The following is a 22206-nucleotide window of genomic DNA, read 5'->3' as shown; positions in this document are numbered from 1 at the left end:
TAACCTCAACAGAACAAAAGAAACTACTTTCCCAACGGTTTTTTTCCCATCCCTGTAAACACAAACGTTCCTTCTTCATCCTCACTTACACAGTTTTCTTAATCTCTCAAACTACTAAAATCCTGAAAACTAGAGATCTATAACTTATTTTAACTCTAAAGTTAGTGTGAAACCCAGTCAGCAGCCACACTTGCCTTTTTTCCCCTTTCAGTTTTTTTTAACTGCCTCTCACAACAGCACAACTCCTGATGACATCACACATTCTATCTGGCTCATGCACGCAAGGGTTCCATACCATACACACTCTGTCTCCTTTTATTTTTTTGTTACAAAAGCCTTTCTCTTTACTATTGATTCAACAGCTGTGATGGGTTTTCAATTTAATTTATCACCTTTCCAAAGATACTCTGGTAGAAATGGAACAGCTGGTATTCTATTTTGCTACTGTCTCTGAGCAGTTTCAATTATTTTAATTGGAGATTTTAACTTGCATTTTAAGGACAACCAAAATGCACCATTGAATCTCTGGTTTGGTGCAGCAACCCAGAAGTTAACCAGGCACCAATTGCTGTTGAGATCAGTGCCCAAATTACTCAGTGGATAAAGTTTAACTTTATCTGCATACTTAGGCAGCCAGCAGATTGAATATTATCACTAACCCCCAGATTCTATATAGTGTGATTAAAGTTGCGCATGCGAATACAGTCATATTCTCTATTTGCATGTACAACTTAATTAGTTAACAAGCCAATCAGCGCTTATAATTGCCAATTAAAAAGCAATTATTGACACTAATTGTCAATAATTACATGTACAGCTGTCAAAGGGCCCCTTTTACCAAGCTGTGGCAAAAGGGGGCCTGCGCTGGCATCGATGCATGTTTTACATGTGTGCCCCCCTTTTACCTCAGCTGGTAAAAGGGAAGTCTTGCCTTCCTGTAGGAAATGGCTGTTGGGCAAGTAAAGCACTTGCCACGTGGCCATTTTGGGGGGAGCCTTTACCACCATCCATTGAGGTGGTGGTAAGGGCTCCCACGTTAACCCAGCTGTAACCGTGCAGCACACGGCACTGCCCAATTACCGCCGGGTGCACTCCGGCGCTACAAAAATAAATACATTTTTGGAGCACCAGAAATGATGGTACACTAGGGGTGGGAAGTACTGCCGGGCTGCCGCGGTAGATCGGTGGTAATTTCTTTATAGCGAGCAGTATGCCTGCATTGGGCTTACCGCTGCTTAGTAAAAGGAGCCCTAAGTATATTCTATAATGTGATGAACCTACATTCTAAGGGCGCTGTTTACTAAGCAGTGCAAAGGGCATGCTAGCGTTTTTAGTGCATGCTAAACATTAGCGCATGCTAAATGCTAAAGACACCCATATAGGTGTCTCTAGTGTTTAGCACGTGCTAATTTTAGGTACAATCTAAAAATGCTAGCGCGTCTTAGTAAACAGGGCCCTAAGCCATATAATTGAAAAGGAGGCATGGCCATGGATGTGTCATAGGCATTTATAAAATCAATGCACATTGTTTTAGAATACACCCGAACCACGCATAATTTAGGCATAACTGGCCGCGACTAAATTTAGTTGTATGAATGGATGCTGGATGTATACTACAAACCGCATAGAACTTTAGGCGTAATTTATAAAATGTAGTATACGTCTAGGTGTGGTTTTTTTTCTGTGCAGAATTTTCAGGCACCATATAATAGAATCTAGCCCTAACTGGCTAAGTAGTGGCTCCTCCCAAATTCTACTCCTGTACCACCTGTGACCTAGCCACTTTGCACATGGTGAGTTAGAGCCGATATTCAGCTACACTACCTGGTTAAGTACCACTGAATATTGGCAGCTTGTCTCCTCATTTGTTTATGTCAGGAAATACATAGGTTTTTTGACCCCCAAATATCTGATCTTTAGAATGGAAATACAAACAAAGGATCCAGACATGGTCTGGTTCCAATGCAAAAGTGGCAATTAAAGTAGCTTCAATGACAGCTTCTCCAAAACTTCCCAATAATTCTGTTAGATTAAAACAAATTGGCAAGTACAGTGAATGTTTTAGGGACGTCCTTTGGCAGTTCTGGAAGATGGACGTCCTTTTTATTATACTTTCGGCGTCCCTGATTTGGGCGTTTTGCACTGCGATAATGGAATGTCTAAGGACGCCCATACTATTTTTCGATGATACCTTCCTGATTTTGCGACTTCGCGAGGGCATCCTAATTCATACTTGGATGACCTTTCAAAAATGCCCCTCCATGCCATACTTTGTATTTTAATATTTTTACTACTGTAATTGCCTATTGCTCATGTTGGATCTATTCTTACTGTACACCGCCTTGAGTGAATTCCTTCAAAAAGGCAGTAAATAAATCTTAATAAATAAATACAATATTAAACAAATATATCAAATCAATATCACCATTTAGGCAGTGGTAAGTGATTTAACCGGGCAGGAAAGGCTCCTGCCCACTTAAAAAGCTTTGAATATCGGGCGGTTTGTTTCTTGTGCATTATAGATAACTTTGAATGTCTATCATATTCCTTCCTGTTTATGCGCTCCTTTAGAAAATATATACTGTATTTATATCCTTAAGCCTCACTTAGGGGTCCTTTTACTAAGCTGCGGTAAAAGGACCCCTGCAGTGTAGCCTGCACATGAGTTTACCACATGCCGAGGCCCCTGTTTATCGCAGCTGGTAAAAGGCTTTTTTTAAAAAAGGAAATGGCCATGAGGTAAGTTAAGCACTTGCTGCGCAGTCATTTCCCAGGGAAACCCATCCCACCACCTATTTAGGAGGCAGTAAGGGCTGCCACACTAACCCAGCGTAACCCTTCTAAAAATTCTTTCATTCTGGAAATGGTGCACGGTGGGGGCAGGCACTACTGATGGGCTCCTGTCATAGCTTGGTGGTAATGCTGAATTGCTGCACAGGAAATTCCATCACATCACTCTCTACTCTAACTATTCCTTATTCTCCTGCGCAAGTTTTGAGATCATTAAACGATCATTGTCTGGTGTTGCATGGGCCTCGTTCCTCTTATAAATTGTAGTTCCTTTTCTGTTTTCTTATTGCCAGTTAACATGGTATAGCAAGTTTGGAATGAATGAATAAATAAATAAATAAATAAATACACCTAGATGATACACACAAAAAAATAGTTCAATGAGTTTCATAACTGGAACGTAGCCAGTTCTTTAAGTGAAAAGCATGGCTTATCTTATGCTCTTATGAAATTGATTTTATTTCTCTAATATAATTTCCCTTTGGGAAAGACATGCTTGGTCTGATCCTACATACCACTAAATTCGAGATTCTTTATATAAACTGATCTCATTCTGTAACTGATTACTGAGAAAACAAGAAAAAACACTACGAGACTGATTTATTCCTGGATGTTTTCATCTTCAAGAAGCAAACAAATTTGAGTGTTAGATTTTTCTCATTATCTATTCTTCTAACAGGCTTCAGCTGTCTCGATCTAACCTCCTTGGATTTTGGTTCTCCACCCTCTACTCTAGCCATTAGACTACTCCTGGGAGTAGTTTATGCTTATAGTTTATTGAAACTTGCTAAACCGCTTTAACTGACTGGGCAGGACAAAGCGGTGTACACAGTGGTGAAGGAAGGGGGGACAATGGCCCCGGGTGCACGTTGCTGGGGGGGTGTCGGCTCCGCTTGTTCACTGCTCTCTCTGCCCCGGAACAGGTTACTTTCTGTTCCGGAGCAGAGAGAACAGGGGAACCAACGGAGCCGACGCAGCTCCCAGCAACTTCACTTGGGGCGGAGTGGTCCTCCCGCCCGTCCCCCTTGGTAAGACTGCGCTCCGGGGGGAGGGTGCGTTCGTGTTCTGAGGGGGGGGGTGCGCCGTGCTGCACCCGGGGGGGGGGGGCGCAGCGGCGAACCGCCCCGGGTGTCAGCTGCCCTTGCTACGCTTCTGGGTGTACAATCTACAAAGCACAGGAGGAAGGAAAAGAACTCCATTTTTCGATAGGAAAGAATAAAGCATTCACACAACAGACTAGAAGAACAAAATAGCAGTGGGATACAGGTTGTAGCAGGAAGATAGTATTGACAATAAAACAAAATAAGGAGGGGAAGGGCAAGCAGCAAACCTTATGTGTCTCAACTCCAAAAGCTAGTATAAAAAAAAGGACAGGATTAACCCCTTCTAGGCAGTCATACTGGATCCTCCATCATAATATAAAATACATTTTTTTAAATGCACACAAGTCTTGGACTTGGTGGCTTTGACTAGAGGGGAAAAGAGGTGACTTTGACTGGAGGGAGCACGTGATGAAGCTACAAAGTAGTAACTTTAAAACGAATGGGAAAAAAGTTTTCTTCACTCAACGTGTAATTAAACTCTGGAATTTGTTGCCAGAGAATGTAGTAAAAACAGTTAGCTTAACGGGGTTTTAAAAAGGTTTGGCTGGCTTACTAAATGAAAAGTCCATAGACCATTATTAACATGGAGTTGGGGAAAATCCACTGCTTATTTCTAGGATAAGGAGGATAAAATGTATTGTACTTTTTTGGGATCTTGCCAAGTACTTGTGACCTGGATTGGCCACTGTTAGAAACAGGATGCTGGGCTTGATGGACCTTCAGTCTGTCCCAGTATGGCAATACTTATGTACTTATGTATTTGTCTTCTGTTTGCTGTGTTTTGTAACATCACTTGTCAGGGCCTAAATGAAGGCATTTAGAGTAGCAGGAGATCAAGCTTGCCCATAGTTTTCATGAGCAGGTTTTGCTCTATCCCTACTTCTTCTTCTAAAGAATGTTAAAAGGCATTACTGCAGGATGAGCTTAGGTGTTCCCTGGTAGTTTTGGGATCCGCATGTGATTAGCATGGGAGCGCCTCCTGCCTAGTAAATGATGTTGGTAAGGTCTCCTGCACTAATGGCTATGTGCTAATTGGGAAATTAGCACATGACCATTAATTGAACAAATGGAATAGAGATCCTCTGTGTTCATTCCATGTCTTTTTGAATTCAGTCACTGTTTTTGTCTCTACCATCTCCCTCAGGAAGGTATTTAGGCATTGACCACCCTCTCTGTGAAAATAAATTCCTGATATTACTCCTAAGACCAACACCCTACAACTCAATTCATGTCCTCTAATTTTACCATCCCCCCTTCTCTGGAAAATATTTGTTTCTATATTAATACCTTTCAAGTATTTAAACATCTGTATGATATCTCCCCTCTTTCCCGTCTTTCCCATCTTTCCTCTAGGGTATACATATTCAGGTCTTCCAGTCTCTTCTCATACATCTTTCACTGCAAGCCCCATTCTTTTTTTGTCACGTTTCTCTGGACCACTTCATGTCTTTTCTCATCATTAGCAAGATATGGCCTCCAAAACTGAACACAATACTCCAAGTGGGGCCTCATCAACGACTTGCACAGGGGTATCAGCAGTTCCTTTCTTCTGCTGGTTATGTCTCTGTTTATGCAACCTAACATCCCTCTGGCTACAGCCACCAACTCGTCACACTGTTTTCTCACCTTCAGATCCTCTGATACAATCACCCCAAGGTCCCTCTCTCTGTCTGTGCATATATCATTAGTGGACTGAGTCTAAAAAATGCATGCACATAATACATCAAGAATATTCTAGACCATATTTTTCTTACACAGAAAGACAGATGGCAGACTTATTGGAACTTGGAGAAGCGCTGGCTGCCATCTATTCTTTTTGTTCAAGAAATGAGCACGAGCATACGGTGCCAGAATTCTTCTACTATATACATTACAATTGTTAATGCAGCACATTACCAGCTTTTAAATAACCACATCAATTTGTGCTGCCTACACACAGCTGAAAAGCATTTTTTGTGCTGTTGATTCCTAAAAGCAGACTAAAGAAGAGGAAGGGGTAGCAGTTCATTTTTGGCCTCCAGAGGTTTTCCTTTATATATATATATATATATATATATATATATATATATATATATATATATATATATATATATAAATTCAGGTACAGTAGGCATCTTCCTGTCCCTTGAGTACGTATAATCTAAAGAAGCATCTCTATAATTGAGTGCATGTTAGGCACTCTGATGGCGCTCAGATTGTGTTACTGACACTGATGACCCCTGACGCAGGTGTTCTGCCGAAACATGGCCTGTGTCGGGTCTCTTATTAAAGGTTGGCTGCAAACACACTCTTGGAGGCCCATTTTGTGTTGTTTTTTTGTTTGGCATTGTCTTCTGTGCTTTGGATTCCCTCTCCTTTGCTGTGAGGGTCTCATGTCTGCCAGATCTGATTCAAGTATCCAGTGCCTTTATATTTCCTGGCCTATGTTTAAGATGACTGGAAAACTGTGAGACCAAGAAAGCAACACAAGGGTTGGAGACTGGATGAGATATAGAAGAAAAGGTGTGCGGCTTTTTGTGTTAGAATTTTTTTTTTCGTTTATGAAAAAGACAGCTGCACATGGAAAAAAGAATAAAAATTGTGTAGTTGAGAAGTTTCAAATTAGACACATATGGGGTATTTCTATAAACAAGACTCCAATATTCAAGACTTAGGCACCAAAAATGTATGTAAAAGACCAGAATACTGTTCACGCCAATATTCTAACTATGTGCTATGGAAAGTCTAAATGCAGTGGCACATAATTTGAATGTGGATGCACACATGGATAGAGTATGCATGGGATGCACATTTACATATGAAAACTATAGACTATTATAATTTACCTGCTTTATACACCAGTCTAGGTATGGCTCTATGGCTGGTGTAAGTGGTCAGGCCTAAATTATACATGCATATTTTACCTCATGTTAGAATTCCATAAAGGAAAGTAAACACCTACAACTTTTTGTAGCTGGTGCAAATGACAGTGAAGTGACTTGCCCAAGGTCACAGGGAGCTGCAGTGGGAATTGAACCAAGGCTGCCAGGATCAAAGCCTGCTGCATTAACCATTAGGCTGTAGACATCTAAGGACTACAGATGGGTCACCTGAAGGCTTAATGCTGATACCTGAAAACTTTGCTTCAGCTGCAATCCTGCAAGTTCTTCAGCAGCGTATCACTTTCTAACAGAATAGTTGTTTTAGAGACTGTTCTGACCAAAGCGCCCACCTTCAGCAACCTCATTTTCTCTTTATCCGCTGAGATGAGGGGTAAAGGCCTGTCCATCTGAATGACTTTGCATGTCTGAAGCTCAGGGAGAGGGGAAATAGAGCTAATGCATTCTAGGAATAGGCTGTCATTTGCAATGACATGAGAAATGTCAATGACATATCCTGTGTCACTGCATGCTGTTAAATAAAAACCAGCAGACAAAAAGCATGATGTGTGCAAATACTGTGCACTATTTGCAAAGAGGATGCATTCTTAAATCATTGCTCCTCTGACAAAGGGGCCCTTTTACTAAATGGTCTGCGGTATCAGTAGTGTGGGGCTTTCCTGCGTGCTAAGGTCACTTTTAGTGCAACTGTAAAATGGCCATATTTTCCATGTCTTCAATTAATGGCTACGTGCTAATTTCCCAATTAGTGCACGGCCATTAGTGCAGGAGTCCTTACCAATACCTCCTTACCAGGCAATAAGGGCTCCCATGCTAATCATTCGGTAATTGGTTAGTGTGTACTAATGCAACTGCGCTAACACACCCCCAGCACTAAAGAAATATATTTTATTTTTTGGTGCATGGGTAGCATGTGCTGGATACAAAACTACAGCAGGGTGCCTGAGCGCGCCTCGCCATAGTGGATTTTAATTTGCAGTAAGCATGTGTTAGTGCTTACAGCAGCTTTGTAAAAGGGCCCCAGAGTGGCCAAAACCTCCCAAATAAAATGAAACTTCCTATAAATGACGTGGGAAATAAATATTTTCCAGCTGCCCTTCCCTGATACATTCTACAGTGTGGAGCAAGACAATTCACAATGCTTCTGCACAACCTCTGCTCTAGCTTGGAACAGTACATTTTTTGTATCTATTCTATTCTAAGGCTTATATTCTGCTTTTATTTCAGCAATTCAAAGTGGATTACAAGAAGGAATTACAGCAAAGTACAAAACCAAATAGCATTCAAATTCATTAAAATATATAAACTTATTTATAAAACAAAAATAAGTAGGTTTAAGTACTTTTCTAAAGAAAAAAAAATAAGGTGTATTTAAGCGAATCGCGACTGGTAAAGCATTCCATATTCTTGAACCCTCAAATAAAAAAGAATACTCCTATAATGATTTTTGAGTCATCCCTGTAACTGAGGAAAAATCAAGCAATAATGTTTTCAAACTTCTCAAACAAACAGAAAAAATAAACACTGGGCCTTCAGGAATGAGAAAAATGCAATCCTTTATTAATGATGAATACCCGACACGGGCCGTGTTTCGGTGTACAAACGCCTGCATCAGGGGTCAAAAAACTCTTCTAGGTCAGCTAGTTAGCTAGTAGATAAAGATGATTAACAGACAGGTTATGTTCCCCGGTGTTTGAACAGCTCATAGATAAAACGCCTTCAGCCGCATAAACCGCCAAAAGCTGACCTAGAAGAGTTTTTTGACCCCTGATGCAGGCGTTTGTACGCCGAAACACGGCCCGTATCGGGTATTCATCATTAATAAAGGATTGCATTTTTCTCATTCCTGAAGGCCCAGTGTTTATTTTTTCTGTTTGTTCGGTTGCTTTTGTATGCTGTTTTCCCTCTGTTTTGTGACTTCAAACTTCTCAAGCCAGATCTATTTTTTAAGAACAGGAGTAAATCTCCAATCATACCTGAATTTAATCCATAAAAACATTTATAAGTCAAGCAAGCAATTTTGAAATGAACATGATTCTGGGGTCCTTTTACTAAGGTGTGCTGAAAAATGGGCTGCACTAGCGCAGGCGTGTGTTTTGGGCGTGTGCAGATCCATTTTTCAGCACGCTTGTAAAAAAGGCCTTTTTTATTTTGCCAAAAATGGATGTGCGGTAAAATCAAAATTTGCGCACATCCTTTTTGGGTCTGAGGAGCCCTTTTACTAAGCCGCTTAGGCACCTACGTGTGTTTAACGCACATCAATTTGGAGTTACTGCCCAGCTACCGCTTGGCCCTGGTGGTAATTTCATTTTTTACGTGCATCCGCTATGCGCATTGGAAAATATTTTTCATTTTCCAGCGTGTGGCAAAAACTGGGCGGTAATTGGCATTGTACACACGCTGACCATTACTGCCTAGTTAAAGCGTGAAACCTTATCTCTAAGTGAATGGGTGGCAGTAAAGGTGTCAACCCAAAATGGACACACACCAATTTTTATTTTGCCACATGTCCATTTTCGGCAAAATAAAAAAAAGGCCTTTTTTACAGGTGCGCTGAAAAATGGATCTGCACATGCCCAAAACACACGCCTACACTACTGCAGGCCATTTTTCAGCACACCTTAGTAAAAAGATCCCTGAGACCTTACTGCCACCCATTCACTCAGCAGTAAGGTCTTACGCATTAACCAGGAGGTAATCGTCCACGCACCTACAATGCCGATTGCCGCCTGGTTTGCACCGCATGCCAGAAAATAAAAATAATTTTCCAATGCGCGTACTGGATGCACATAGGAAATGAAATTACTGCCTGGGCCACGTGGTAGCCGGGCAGTAACTCTGAATTGACATGCATTGGGCACGCATGGGTACCTACGCAGCTTAGTAAAAGGGCCCTTCTATTCTCAACCAATGTATTTGCCAAATAGCTGTTCAGGCAATTTGCCTCTGCACCCTTTCTGGCTTCAAAATGGACGAAGTGACACCTTACAGAATTCTGAAGCTTTTATTAAACTTATATAGAATAATTCCTTATTAAATAGAGTACTAAAACCACATTTTGTTAAAAAAACATAGTTGCAAACACATAGGCCTATTAAAAAAGAAAACACTTGTACTAGCAAAGTCTCAAATCTGTAAAAGAGCTGTAAAGCTGTGAATAAAGTGCATTCCCTATTTACACCCCCAAACCACATTCTGTTAACAAAATAGTTGCAGACATATAAGTCTATTTGATTATGGGTCCTTTTACAAAGCAGTGCTACAGACTAGCTTGAGCTGAATGGGTAGAAGACCATAGGAATTGAATGGGCTTCTTCGCATTCAGCCTGCCGCCAATCGGTAGCGTCGCATTGTAAAAGGATCCCTTTTTCTTCTTTCTGCTGCTGCTGCTGCATCTGTAGGTTTCATGTTCTTCCACTCCTGTGGACTTCTGTTTGCTTTTTTGGAAATATATATCTTTTCTAATTTTGGATTTAGCGGAGTATGGTAGAAATGCATTTCTGTTACTTTTACCAGTATTTTCACTGCGTATAAAATCTGGCTTTCTTGGGGGGTGGGGTTCTCCAGTTTTTGTCTGTATGTTTTTGTGGCCCCCTATTTTGTATCAGTTGAGGGTATGTCCATGTTCTACATGTGCGACTGAAGTGAAGGATTCTGCTGGCATGTAGTGTCTGTGTAGGAACCTGTAACAGTCCAGCTTGTTCCAGTTTCCCAGTATCTACGGGTCTGGGTTTTTTTTTTTTTTTTTGGAGAGAGAACCTGTTGTTAAACATTTACCAGCACACCACTGCCTACTGTATATCACTCATAAGATCTCAGATCTATAAAGGAGATATGAATAAATGAAAATACACTCCCTATTTTCACCAATAAACCACATCCTGTTAACAAAAATATTTGGAAGCACTGAAAAATATTTGATAATATATACATACTAGTATAAAAGGCCCATTTCTGACACAAATGAAACGGTTGCTAGCAAGGTTTTCTTCGGAGTGTGTATGTTTGAGAGTGTGTGTGTGAGAGTGACTGTGTGTGAGAGAGAGAGAGAGAGAGTGAATGTGCGAGTGTGTGTGTGTGACAGAGAGTGAGACTGTGCGAGTGTGTGTGTGTGTGTGACAGAGAGAGAGTGAGACTGTGTGCGAGTGTGTCTGTGAGAGAGATTGTGTGTGAGAATGAGAGTGTGTGCCAGGGTGCCCCCCTCCCTCTCTCCCTCCCAGTTCCAGTGCCCTACCAGCTCCAGGGTCCCCCTTCCCTCTATCCCTGCGAGTTCCAGGTTCATTCCCTCTCTCCTTCCCAGTTCCAGGGTTCCCCTCTCAGTTCCAGGGTACCCCCTCCCTCCCTCGAAGTTCCAGGGTTGCCTCCCCCTTCCAGGGTACTCCTTCCTCCCTCTTCATCTGTAACAGCTGTCCCTTTTTTTGTAAATGGGGGGGGGGGGGTGTTTGGTGGGTTTCCGAGCTTATGAAATGGGAGGGAGTGGTGAGGGGCACTGAATGTGGTAAGTGTTGCTGGGTTCTTATAGAGAGAGATGTGAAGAGCTACAGCAAGCAACTGTTGTTCATTTCCGAGGGGCACACAAAGGACTGTTGTGGGAGAACAGATCTGGCTGGAACTGAGTCGGAGGAAGGGGGGTCTGGAACACGGAGGAAGGGATTGAGGGAGGGAGGGGGTCTGGAACACGGAGGGATGACTTTTAAATTCTGGGTGGGAGGCACGGTGGAAGGCGAGCGGCGACCTTGAGGGGGGGTGCGGCACAGCGGCGGTGGTCAGACTCAGGACTGTAGTGGGGAGAGTGTGGAGGGTTTGTGTGTGTGTTTGAAAGTTTGGGAGAGGGGAGCGGTGGTGACCTCGGGGGGGGAGGTGGAGGGGTGAGCGGCGGCGGCGGTGACCTGGGGGGCATGGCATTTCGGCAAGGGTGGCAGGGGCGGGGCCTCATGCTGCTGTCCTGCGGTTGGTCAGTGCCACCGGAACTACGTGTCGTCAGTTCAGGAGATGGAGCCTTACAGAGCGCACGAATGCTTCAAGGTTTCACTTTCTCGGCTTCAGAACGTTGGATGTGCTTTTTATTATACAGGATTTTTTAAAACATACTTTCACTAGTAAAGTCTCAGATCTGTAAAAGAAATGTGAATAAATAAAACTGTGCTCTCTATTTACACTGTTATTCTTGCTTTATTTTAGTTCTAACCAAATCATTTTGGTCATTTTCATCTTAACATGTACCATGTTAGCGCATACTATTTTGTGTCGGTACACAATAAAAAGAGCGCATACTAACACAAAGCAAAAATGACAACAACAAAAAATCAAAATAAAACAAAATGCATCCCTGTGCCTCTCAAAAGAAAGCCTCACATCTCAGATTAAGTTTATATATACAGTATATAAAAGAAACTTTACCTTTTTAGGATATTTAGGATGCTAATTGGTAAATAGCAAAGAGCAAAGACAAAGAGAACCACCATGAGCATACGAGCCGTTTTTCTCCTGCCTCTAATCTGTTTTATTTCAGCAGCCACAGCGTTTATTTTTGGCTTAGAGCTTTGTTGACTGGGCCCTCGATGCTGGGTTGAACACTGCAATGGCTTCCATTTTCTTTGAACTACTGATGAGGTTCCTGGAATCTGCAACAACATTCAGAATTGAAATTACTGCTATTTATTATTATATAGTAATTTTCGGAATAGCTGACAGACATACAGTGATAACAGACATTACTTCTTTAAGAAATGGGCCAATATTCAGCGGCTCTTATCCAGGTAGAGATAAGTGCCACTCATTGGGCCATACTCAGATTTTTAGTGGTACTACCCAAATAATGCTGCTGAAAATCATGACCAACCATAGCAAGGGCTATGTGAGCAATGTGGCTGCACAGGGAACAAGGTGGGGGGGGGGGGGGGGGGCGGTCAAAATTGCTCCTTGCAGAGCAGGATTAAGGTATTGGCAATCTAGACACATGCCTAGGGCCCAAATGTCTAGGAGGGGCTCTCTCAGATGGTATATACTAAACCCAGAAGTATAGGAAATAAGATTTTAGATCTTGAGGCTGTGATGGAAGAGGCTGACTTGGATTTAGTGGCAATCACAGAGAAATGGTTCATAGAGAATCATGACTGGGATATCATTATACCAGGCTATAATTTGTTCAGAAAAAAAAGGGTAGGAAGAAATGGAGAGGAAGTGACATTATATAATAAAGATAATATTAAAGTCACACAATTACGGGACCTACAGGGTAAGGAAGAGGTACTGTGGGTCAATTTGGAAAGAGGGAATGGCAAATGTATTTACATTGGTGTGATCTAAAGGCCTCCTTCACAGACAGAAGAAATGGACAAAGATTTAATTGAAGACATTCAAAATATAGCTGTGAAAGAGGAAGTACTACTAATAGGTGATTTTAATATGCTAGATGTTGATTGGGGCATCCTACTGCGGGGTCTCTTTCAAGCAGGGAGAGCCTGGATTCTCTACAGGAAGAACTATTCCAGCAGTTGGTAATGGAACCCACACAGGATTAGTGTTTACTAATGGGGAGAGTGTTTTTGATGTTATAGTAAGTGATCATCTGGCATCCAGTGATCAACAGATGGTGTAGTTTAATAATAATATAGGTGTGGAGAGGGTTCATTCAAAAGTGATGGTTCTAGACTTAAAAAAAAAAAACTAACTTTGTTCAGATGGAAGATTACCTCAAGAAATTGTTGTCTGGATGGGAACATCTGGAAAAAGTAGGAAAGCAGTGGATAAAACTGAAAGGAGCTATTGTAAGGGCAATATAAAAAAGTGACCATTTTGGTTCTTACAAGTAGTAGCTGAAAAAGTCAGGAAAAAGAGGTTAACCTTTATAAACTACAAGAGATTTCAGAAAAAGGGAAACAGGCACAATATCTGGAAAAACTAAGAGAAGCTAATAGAGTAGTTAGGAAAGCAAAGATGCAAATGGAAGAAAAAACAGCCAATATGGTAAAATGGGGAACAAGACATTTTTTAGACATGTTAGTGATAGAAGGAAGTGAAAAAGTGGCATGTGAGATTCAAAGGTGAAGGAAAGGAATATGTAGAAGCTGATAAATTACTTTATAAATATTTCTGTTCTGTGTTCACAGCGGAAGAGCTAGGATCAGGAACGCAGACCAGAAACAAATGCAGGAATGGAGGGGTGGTAGTCACTGAATGATTTTCAGAGGACTGTGTTCGTGAGGAGCTGGCTTAAACAAAAGATAGACAAAGTGATGGAACTGGATGGCATACATCCAAAGGTACTGAAGGAACCTATGGACGTTCTAGCAGCTCTGGAGGACTGAAGAAGAGCAGATATGGTCCCTCTCCACAAAAGCAGAAGTAAGGAAGAGGTTGGGAACTACAGGCCAGTAAGTCTGACTTCTGTGGTAAGTAAATTAATGGAAACACTTTTAAAACAGGGAATAGTAAAGTTTTTGGATTATAGGAAATGGCAACATGGTTTCACTAAAGGCAGGTCCTGTCAGACAAATCTGATTAATTTCTTTGACTGGGCAACCAGAGAGTTCGATTGAGGGAGAGCACTAGATGTGGGTCATTTAGATTTTAGCAAAGCCTTTGACATAGTTCTGTATAGATGACCCTAAAGTGACTGACTGTGTTAGGAACTGGTTGAGTGGAAGGTGACAGAGGGTAGTGGTAAATGGAGCTCATTCTGAGGAAAAGGATGTTATCAGTGGTGTGCCACAAAGTTTGGTTCTTGGGCTGGTTCTTTTTAACATTTTTGAAGTGATATTGCTAGTGGGCTGTCTGGTAAGGTTTGCCACTTTGTGGACGATACCAAAATCTGAAATAGGGTAGACACCCTGATGCTATGGATAACACGAGAAAGGGCTTAGTGGAGCTAGAGGTATGGTCTGGAATTTGGCACCTAAGGTTTTTATGCTAAAAAATGCAGGGTCATGCATGTGGGCTGCAAAAACCCAAGGGAATGGTAGTTTAGGAGGTGAAAAACTTTTGTGCATAAGAGAGGAGTGTGTAATTGTATGTGATGATCTTAAGGTGCCCAAACATGTAGAAAAGGTGATGACAAAAATTAGAAGGATGCTTAAGTGAGTAGGGAGAGGAATGGTTAGTAGGAAAAAGGAGGTGATGATGCCCCTGAATACTACTTTGGTGTGATCTCATTTAGAATATTATGTACAATTCTAGAGACTGCACCTTCAAAAAGATTTAAACAGGATGGAGTTGGTCCAGAGGGTGGCTGCTAAAATGGTCAGTGGTCTTCATCATAAAACATATAGGGACAGACTTAAAGATCACAATATGTATACTTTGGAAGAAAGGTGAGATAGGGAGATATGACAGAGACATTTAAATACCTATGTGGCATAAATGCATAGGAGGCAAGTCTCTTTCAAGTGAAAGGAAGCTCTGGAATGAGGGGGTAGAGGATGAAGGTGAAAGGGGAAAGACTCAGAAGTAACCTGAGGAAATATTTATTCACAGAAAGTGGTGACTTCATGGAATGGCCTTCATGTGGAAGTGGGGGAGCCAAAAATAGTAATTCAAGAGAGCTTGGGACAAGTACCTAGGATCTCTAAGGGAGTGATAGGGAGAGTAGATGGCATGGATGGGCAGACTAGATAGACCATATAGTCTTTATCTGCCTACATTTTTCTGTGTTTCTATGTAATTCAGAGGCTTCCAGGGTAGATTCTTGGCAAGTTAGCTACTGTTAGAAAGAAGGAGGGGCAGGTCAGGACAGTCATTGCTGACTGCAGTGCAGAAACTTTTTTTCCCATCTTGTTATGCACTGTCCTTTAGTTGGGAGGAGGAGTTGGTGAGCAGTGCTTCCTCCTCTGCTGTTTGTCCTCTACATTCTGAACAAGATGGGACCCCATTTTTTGGACATTTTTAAAATGTATTTTGCATTCCAATGGGGTGTCCAATGCACTTATTTGCCTAGGACCCATCAAAGGTTAATCCTGTCTTGGCTTCCTGTCTATTGTCTCCTTTGCTTGGCTGTGGTGCAGTGGGTGGGACAGGGGCTCCTGGGGATCTGTTGTATAGGGCACAATTCCAGCTTGGTATAGTTCTGCTGAGGTAGTGTCTGGGAGCAGAGACTGGGCAGACTGAAGTTATCCAGATACTACTTATATTCAGCATGTTCTGCCCCCATATTCATGGAGGCAGTGTGCTTGTTTTTATATGTGTCCTGTGCTCTTTAAGTAGAATAGGACTACAAAGTGAAGTAATTGTAGTTCTCTTGTGATAGGCTGTTCCTGAACACCTGTCCCTGCTCCCTAGGCCTTGTGGGACTTTTCCTATTGGCTGACCTCTTGTCCCTGTGTATGTGGGCTGTAGCCTGCCCTTTTTCTTTCCATTTTGGGATTTAAAGTGTGTCTGCAGCATGGTTTTCTAAGGACTGTAAGCTAACTCTGATGTACCTGTTGCATACTCCTCCTTCAAGCTACTTTAAATAACCAGGTTTTTATCAGTTTAAAAGTATTGACAGCATTCACTCCCAGCACAGAGCTGGATTTATCCTAGTCTCTCCATGCATGCTAGAGGCTAGTTGAGAACAGATTTTCAATCTGCAGGGCAGAGACTCTTGTGCACCACTATAGAACTGTAAGTTATTTTCCTTTGTTTGAATTTGCATTAAAGAAGATTTGGTTCTAGAGTTCTGAGTCTTCACAGTAATGTTCTTTACTCTGGTTAACGGCATGCTAATCTCCTGAGTAAAGAGAGCCTATCAGGAGAGAGGACAGAACAATGCACCAGAACCAGAAAAGATATCTGGGAAACCTAAGAGAGCAAAAAGAGAGTGTCCTATATTAACTGGTACTGGAGCTAAATATCGATAGTACCCAGAGAGTGGCAGCAGTCTGCTCTACATGCTGATATTCAGCACTGGTACTGGTGCTGCTGCAGATGGCATTTTGAAATATTGCTAACCACAGAGTTTTAAATATTAGCTGGCATGTTCTTTGTATGTGCAAAGTTTTATTCTATATTTCCAGCCACAAAGGTGAATAGCAAATCCATTTGCTGATGCAGAGGATTGCAAAAAAAATTGATTCCACCCATCTCATCCCCTATATCTTGACCTTTGTTTTCCCCGTGACAGTTTAGGGATGGTAGATCATTCTTCTCCATATTCTTTTGCCTGGTAAAAGTACCTGCTAAAAACATAAGTACAAATCTCTGTGAGTGCTTTTTCCCCACAGCAATAATCAAAGCAAAATAGCACATGTAGTATTGCTTCAATTATTGATATAAAATCCCTGTAGGTAACAAACCGCCCACAGTTTTGGCACCAATGTGGTGGTTTTATTATAACTTCATAAGTAAAGGCTCAGTTTTCATAGAAAGTTAAGATTGGAATTGAGACATCCAACTTACGACATTCTCAGTCCTGGTGGTATTTTACAAAAGCTTTGCTGAGTGTGGCAAAAAAAAAAAAAAAAAAGACCACCACCAAATCTTCCACAGGGAAGCAACAAGCAAAAGCAAATAGAGTGGAAGTCACCAAAATCACAAATTCAAAGACCACAAGTTCCAAGAACATACTAAAATAATGTTGGGTTCTACCTCTATCTAGTATTCTTGAATAAACACTTTGGAACATTTTTTTTTTATGTCCTTGGAACTTGTGGTCTTTGCTGAATGTGGAATATTTCATAAAATGTACATAGAGAAGTGCTTCTGCCCTAAAAGGTGAATATATCACCAGTTCAAGTCTACATCAGGATATCTCTAAGGATGAAAAGCACTGCTCACAGTCACGTGAATAAATGGTGTTTATTGCCATGCAGATCCTCACACTACTTTATGGATTATAGACAAGGACCATTTTTATTTTATCAGATATCACAGATGCAGGCTTCTGCCTAAACATCAACAAATTAGATTTTTTATGACAATATATTTGATTTTCATATTTTAAATATATATTTTTTTATATAAGTTTGTAATGGAGTGAGTAGGGTAAATGTTTTGCCCTCATATTCATGGAGGCAGGGTATATTCTGATGTATTTTTAATATGAGTATTATCTGTATTCAGTTGCATTGCTTTGTACAGATAGCACTGTGTTTTAGGGCTGCTTTTCCTATAGTTTGCAGTAGCCCGTGATTGACTCCTTGTGAGCTTTCCCTATTGGCTGTTAGCTCTGAGCTAGGGTCAGCCCTCCCCCTCTGCCCCTCAGGCTATGTGAGAGAGCCAAGTCTTGCTAGCCTGCTTTATGATCAGCAACTGTTCTAAGGCTGATCCTTCATTAATCTATTGTAATTACATCAAGAACATTCATCATTTCCCCAAGTGATTCCCCATTTATTTTCCCTGAGTTTCTCCCCCTTATTCTCTTTTGAGTGTTGCAACTTTTCCTCTCAGCTGGGTGAGGTTCAGGCTATCTCCTTGCCTCTGGAGTAGTTAGATATAGACTATGTGCAGAAGGCAACAATTCACTTCTAAGCAACTGAACTGTAAGCTGGATTTTCTTTGTTTATTGAGTGGGTTCTGAACAAGTGGATAAGGGTTAGGAGTTAAAAGCAGCATCGAAAAGGTGCTACAATAAAGAAGATTTGCTTAAGAATTGAGAGTCTACTTGGAAAGCTTCTACTTTGGGATGGTTTAAGCTGGCTATTGAAACTACTCTGTACTTTGCCTAGAAGAATACAGTACATTTTGTTCCCTTTAAGTAAGCTGCCTCTCAGGGTCACATTAAAAGAAAACTAGCTAGACTGCTGACCCAGGAGGACAGCGTCCAGCTGTCAGGTTTAAAACTCGAGAGAAGAAAAGGACAGGGAGGCCCAGAGCAGGGGTTTTCCAAGATAGGTTCTAAACCTGAGGTCTCTGTGTCAGAGACCTCAGGGACAAGAGGTCAGCCAATAGGAAAAATCCCACAAGGCCTAGGGAGCAGGGACAGGTGTTCAGGAACAGCCTATCACAAGAGAACTACAATTACTTCACTTTGTAGTCCTATTCTACTTAAAGAGCACAGGACACATATAAAAACAAGCACACTGCCTCCATGAATATGGGGGCAGAGCATGCTGAATTTAAGTAGTATCTGGATAACTTCAGTCTGCCCAGTCTCTGCTCCCAGACAATACCTCAGCAGAACTATACCAAGCTGGAATTGTGCCCTATACAACAGATCCCCAGGAGCCCCTGTCCAACCCACTGCACCACAGCCAAGCAAATGAGCACAAACACATAACTTTATGTTTGTGGAAGCTAAGAATTGAGCCTGCTAGAAATCAGTTTCCATGGTTGTGTGTCTGAGTTTATTGCAATTGTGTTGTAGAAGCCTGGCAGAAAGCAGTCCTTGATGACATGTGGAATTTAGTTTCAATATGCTAGCTGCCCATGTTTGAGAACTGAGTCTGTGATAAGAACAGATTGTAACATATATTAATTGATACAGATTTTGCTTTGATTTACACTATAACCTGACCATGTTTGTGAAGGTTCCATTCTTTGCCACCGTCCATACTATCACAAAATTGTTTTTCACATATATATCCTTTTGATAATATTTTTTAGAGTAATTGAGTTCATTTTATTTTTTATATTATTTATATATTTTTATAGATATGGTCAGTTATTGCTAATAAATATCATGTTTATCCTTATGTTATTTATTATAGTTCTTGCTGATTTTCTTCCTCCTAAACTCTGTTCCCGTTTTTGCCTTCATCATACACTGTAGGTGGGCTCTTCATGCATCCACTACATTTTCTGTAAAAAAACAAACATTATTTCTTGACATAGATATATAGTCTTTCACCAAAGAGTATCATATCATGCCCTCTTGTTCTAGAACTTTCTTGAAATGGGTTTTATTCTTCTGCATTATTAATGCCTTTCAAAAATATGAATGTTTCATTAAAACTCCCTTGTCTTTCTTCTCCTCTAAGGTATAATTTAGCTGCCACTTAACCACACCCTCTCCAAAAACTGTAGAGTTATTTTGAAATTTTTGTGTGCACAGTTCAGGTAAAGGCAAAGTTCTTTGTACCTATGACAGGTTTCAAAGTGAAAGCTGCTGGAATGTCTGCTGATAAAATGAGGACAATTTCAAAATGTACCTCATAAGACCTAAAAATTGCTACTGGATCGGACCCAAAATCTTTCTAGCCCAATATCCTGCTTCTAACAGTGGTCAAGTCAGGTTACAGGAAACTGAAAGAATCCCCCTAAATAGCAAGATTTCCTGATACCTATCCCCAAGCATTAGCAGTGGCTTTCCCTGCACCTCCCTTAATAACAGTTATTAGATTTTTACTCTGGGAACTATTTTTTATACCCATCCACATTAACTGCTTTTTACCACTTGCTTTGGCAATGAATTTCAGAGCTTAACTTTACATTGATCCCTTTAATTCTATAAACATTGCCAAAATTTCCATGCATAAATTTGGGCATGTACCAAATTTGCACATGAAATTTAATTGAATAACATGCCAATTAGTGCAAATAATTATTATTTATTATTATTTATTATTTATTGCATTTGTATCCCACATTATGCCACCTATTTGCAGGCTCAATGTGGCTTACATAATTTTTTTAATAATGTCTTTCCAAGATATCAGATACAGTTAGTATTGTGCAGAGATTAAGTAAGGAAGAGAGAAGAAGGAAGGGAGTGATTAGGGTAGTTATAGAGGTGGATTTTCATAACTGAGTGGGTTGGTGAGGTGAATTAGTGAGGTTTTAACAAGCAATTGATGGTGCTAATTGGAATCAATTAAGATATACATGTGTACATTTTTACACATGTCCTGAAAAAGGGGGTGCAGAAATGGGAGGGTCATGGGCAGTTTGGGGAGATCATAGGCATGGTTTTGGGTTATGCACGCAATTGTAGAATAAGGGGTTTCTACACATAAATTTAGGCAGGAGCATTGGCACCACATTTTTCTTGGTACAAATGGAAGTGTCTAAATTTATGTGCGACTTCCAGGACTTAAGTGCTATTCTATAAACCATGCCTTCAGCTTATAGAATAGTGCTTAAGCGGGGGGGGGGGGGGGGGGGGGGGGGGGGGTTCCGCTGATTTTTTATGTGCGATTTATAGAATTCACACCTGAATGAAAAATATTTATTCCTGTTTGTTTTAAATGTGCTGCTATGTAACTTCATGAAGTGTCCCCTAGTCTTTCTACTTTTTGAAGGGGTAAACAATCAATTTGTGTTTACCCTTTCCACTCCATTCAGGATTTTATAGACTGCTATCCTGTCTCCTCTTAGTCATCTCTTGTCCAAGCTAAAGAACCCTAACCTCTTTAGCCTTTCTTCATATAAAAGTTGTTTCATCAACTTGAACATTTTGGATGACCTTCTCTGTACATTTTCTAATTCTGATACATCTTTTTTGAGATGTGGTGTCTCAAATTGCACACAATACTCCAGGTATGTCACACTGTGGAGCGAGCGATAATATGGCATTAAGATATTCTCTATTTTATTTTTTATTCATTTCCTAAGAACTCTTAACATTCTGTTTGCCTTTTTGGCCATTGCTGCACAGTGAACAGACTATTTCAACATATTATCTGTGATGACACAGAGATCTTTTTCCTGTGTTGACTCCTAGGGCCCTGTTTACTAAGGTGCGTTTGCATTTTTAATGCACCTACAATTAGTGTGTGTGCTAACCATGTAGGCACCTATAGGGATATTGTAGGCACATGCACGGTTAATGTGTGTACATGGTTAATGTGCATTAAAGACGCTAATGCGCCTATATCGCGGCTTAGTAAACAAGGCCCTTAACGTGGAACCTAGCATGATGTAGCTATAATTAATGTTATTATTCTCAATGTGCATAATTTTTCAGTTGCCTGTATTACATTTAATCTGCCATTTCAATGACCAGTCTTTTTGCCTCTCAAGGTCCTCTTGCAATTTCTTGTAGACCACATGTGATTTAATAACTTTGACTTGTTTTGTGTCATCTGCAAATTTAATCACCTCACTCGTCATTCCCATTTCCAGATCATTTGTAAATATGTTTAAAAATACACTGATCCCAGTACAGATCTTTGTGGCACTCATTCACCTTCCTTCATTTAGAGAACTGGACATTTAAATCTTTCTATATTTTAACCAATTCTCAGTCCACAGCAGAACATTGCTGCCTATCCCGTGGTCTTTTAATTTCCTCAGGAGTCTCTCATGAGAAACTTTGTCATAAGCTGCTGAAAAGCTAGATACACCACGGGGCTCATTTTGCAAAGTTCCATAGGTTACTATCAGCGGCATAATCGAAAGAGGATGCCCATCTTCTGACACAAATTGGGAAATGGGCGTCCTTCTCTCAGGGTCGCCCAAATCGGCATAATTGAAAGCCAATTTTGGGCGTCCTCAACTGCTTTCCGTCGCAGGGATGACCAAAGTTCATGGGGGCGTGTCGGCAGTGTACCGAAGGCGGGACAGGGGCATGGTTTAGAGAT

At 40.9% G+C, this 22206-nt stretch overlaps 1 protein-coding gene across 1 annotated transcript in view; it reads right to left on the bottom strand.

Moving 5' to 3' along the window:
* Positions 1–22206, bottom strand: part of LOC115465213 (orexin receptor type 2-like) — a 107459-nt gene that overhangs the window by 13826 nt on the left and 71427 nt on the right. Inside the window, exon 5 of the mRNA XM_030195611.1 lies at positions 12173–12396. Coding sequence (XP_030051471.1) covers positions 12173–12396 — 224 coding nt within the window. The remainder of the gene's footprint in view (positions 1–12172; positions 12397–22206) is intronic.

Source organism: Microcaecilia unicolor, chromosome 3 (genome assembly GCF_901765095.1).
Source record: "Microcaecilia unicolor chromosome 3, aMicUni1.1, whole genome shotgun sequence".
In the NCBI taxonomy this organism is placed as follows: Eukaryota; Metazoa; Chordata; class Amphibia; order Gymnophiona; family Siphonopidae; genus Microcaecilia; species Microcaecilia unicolor.
The sequence above is the reverse complement of the archived record's forward strand: the minus strand, read 5'-3'. Positions and strand labels throughout refer to the sequence as shown.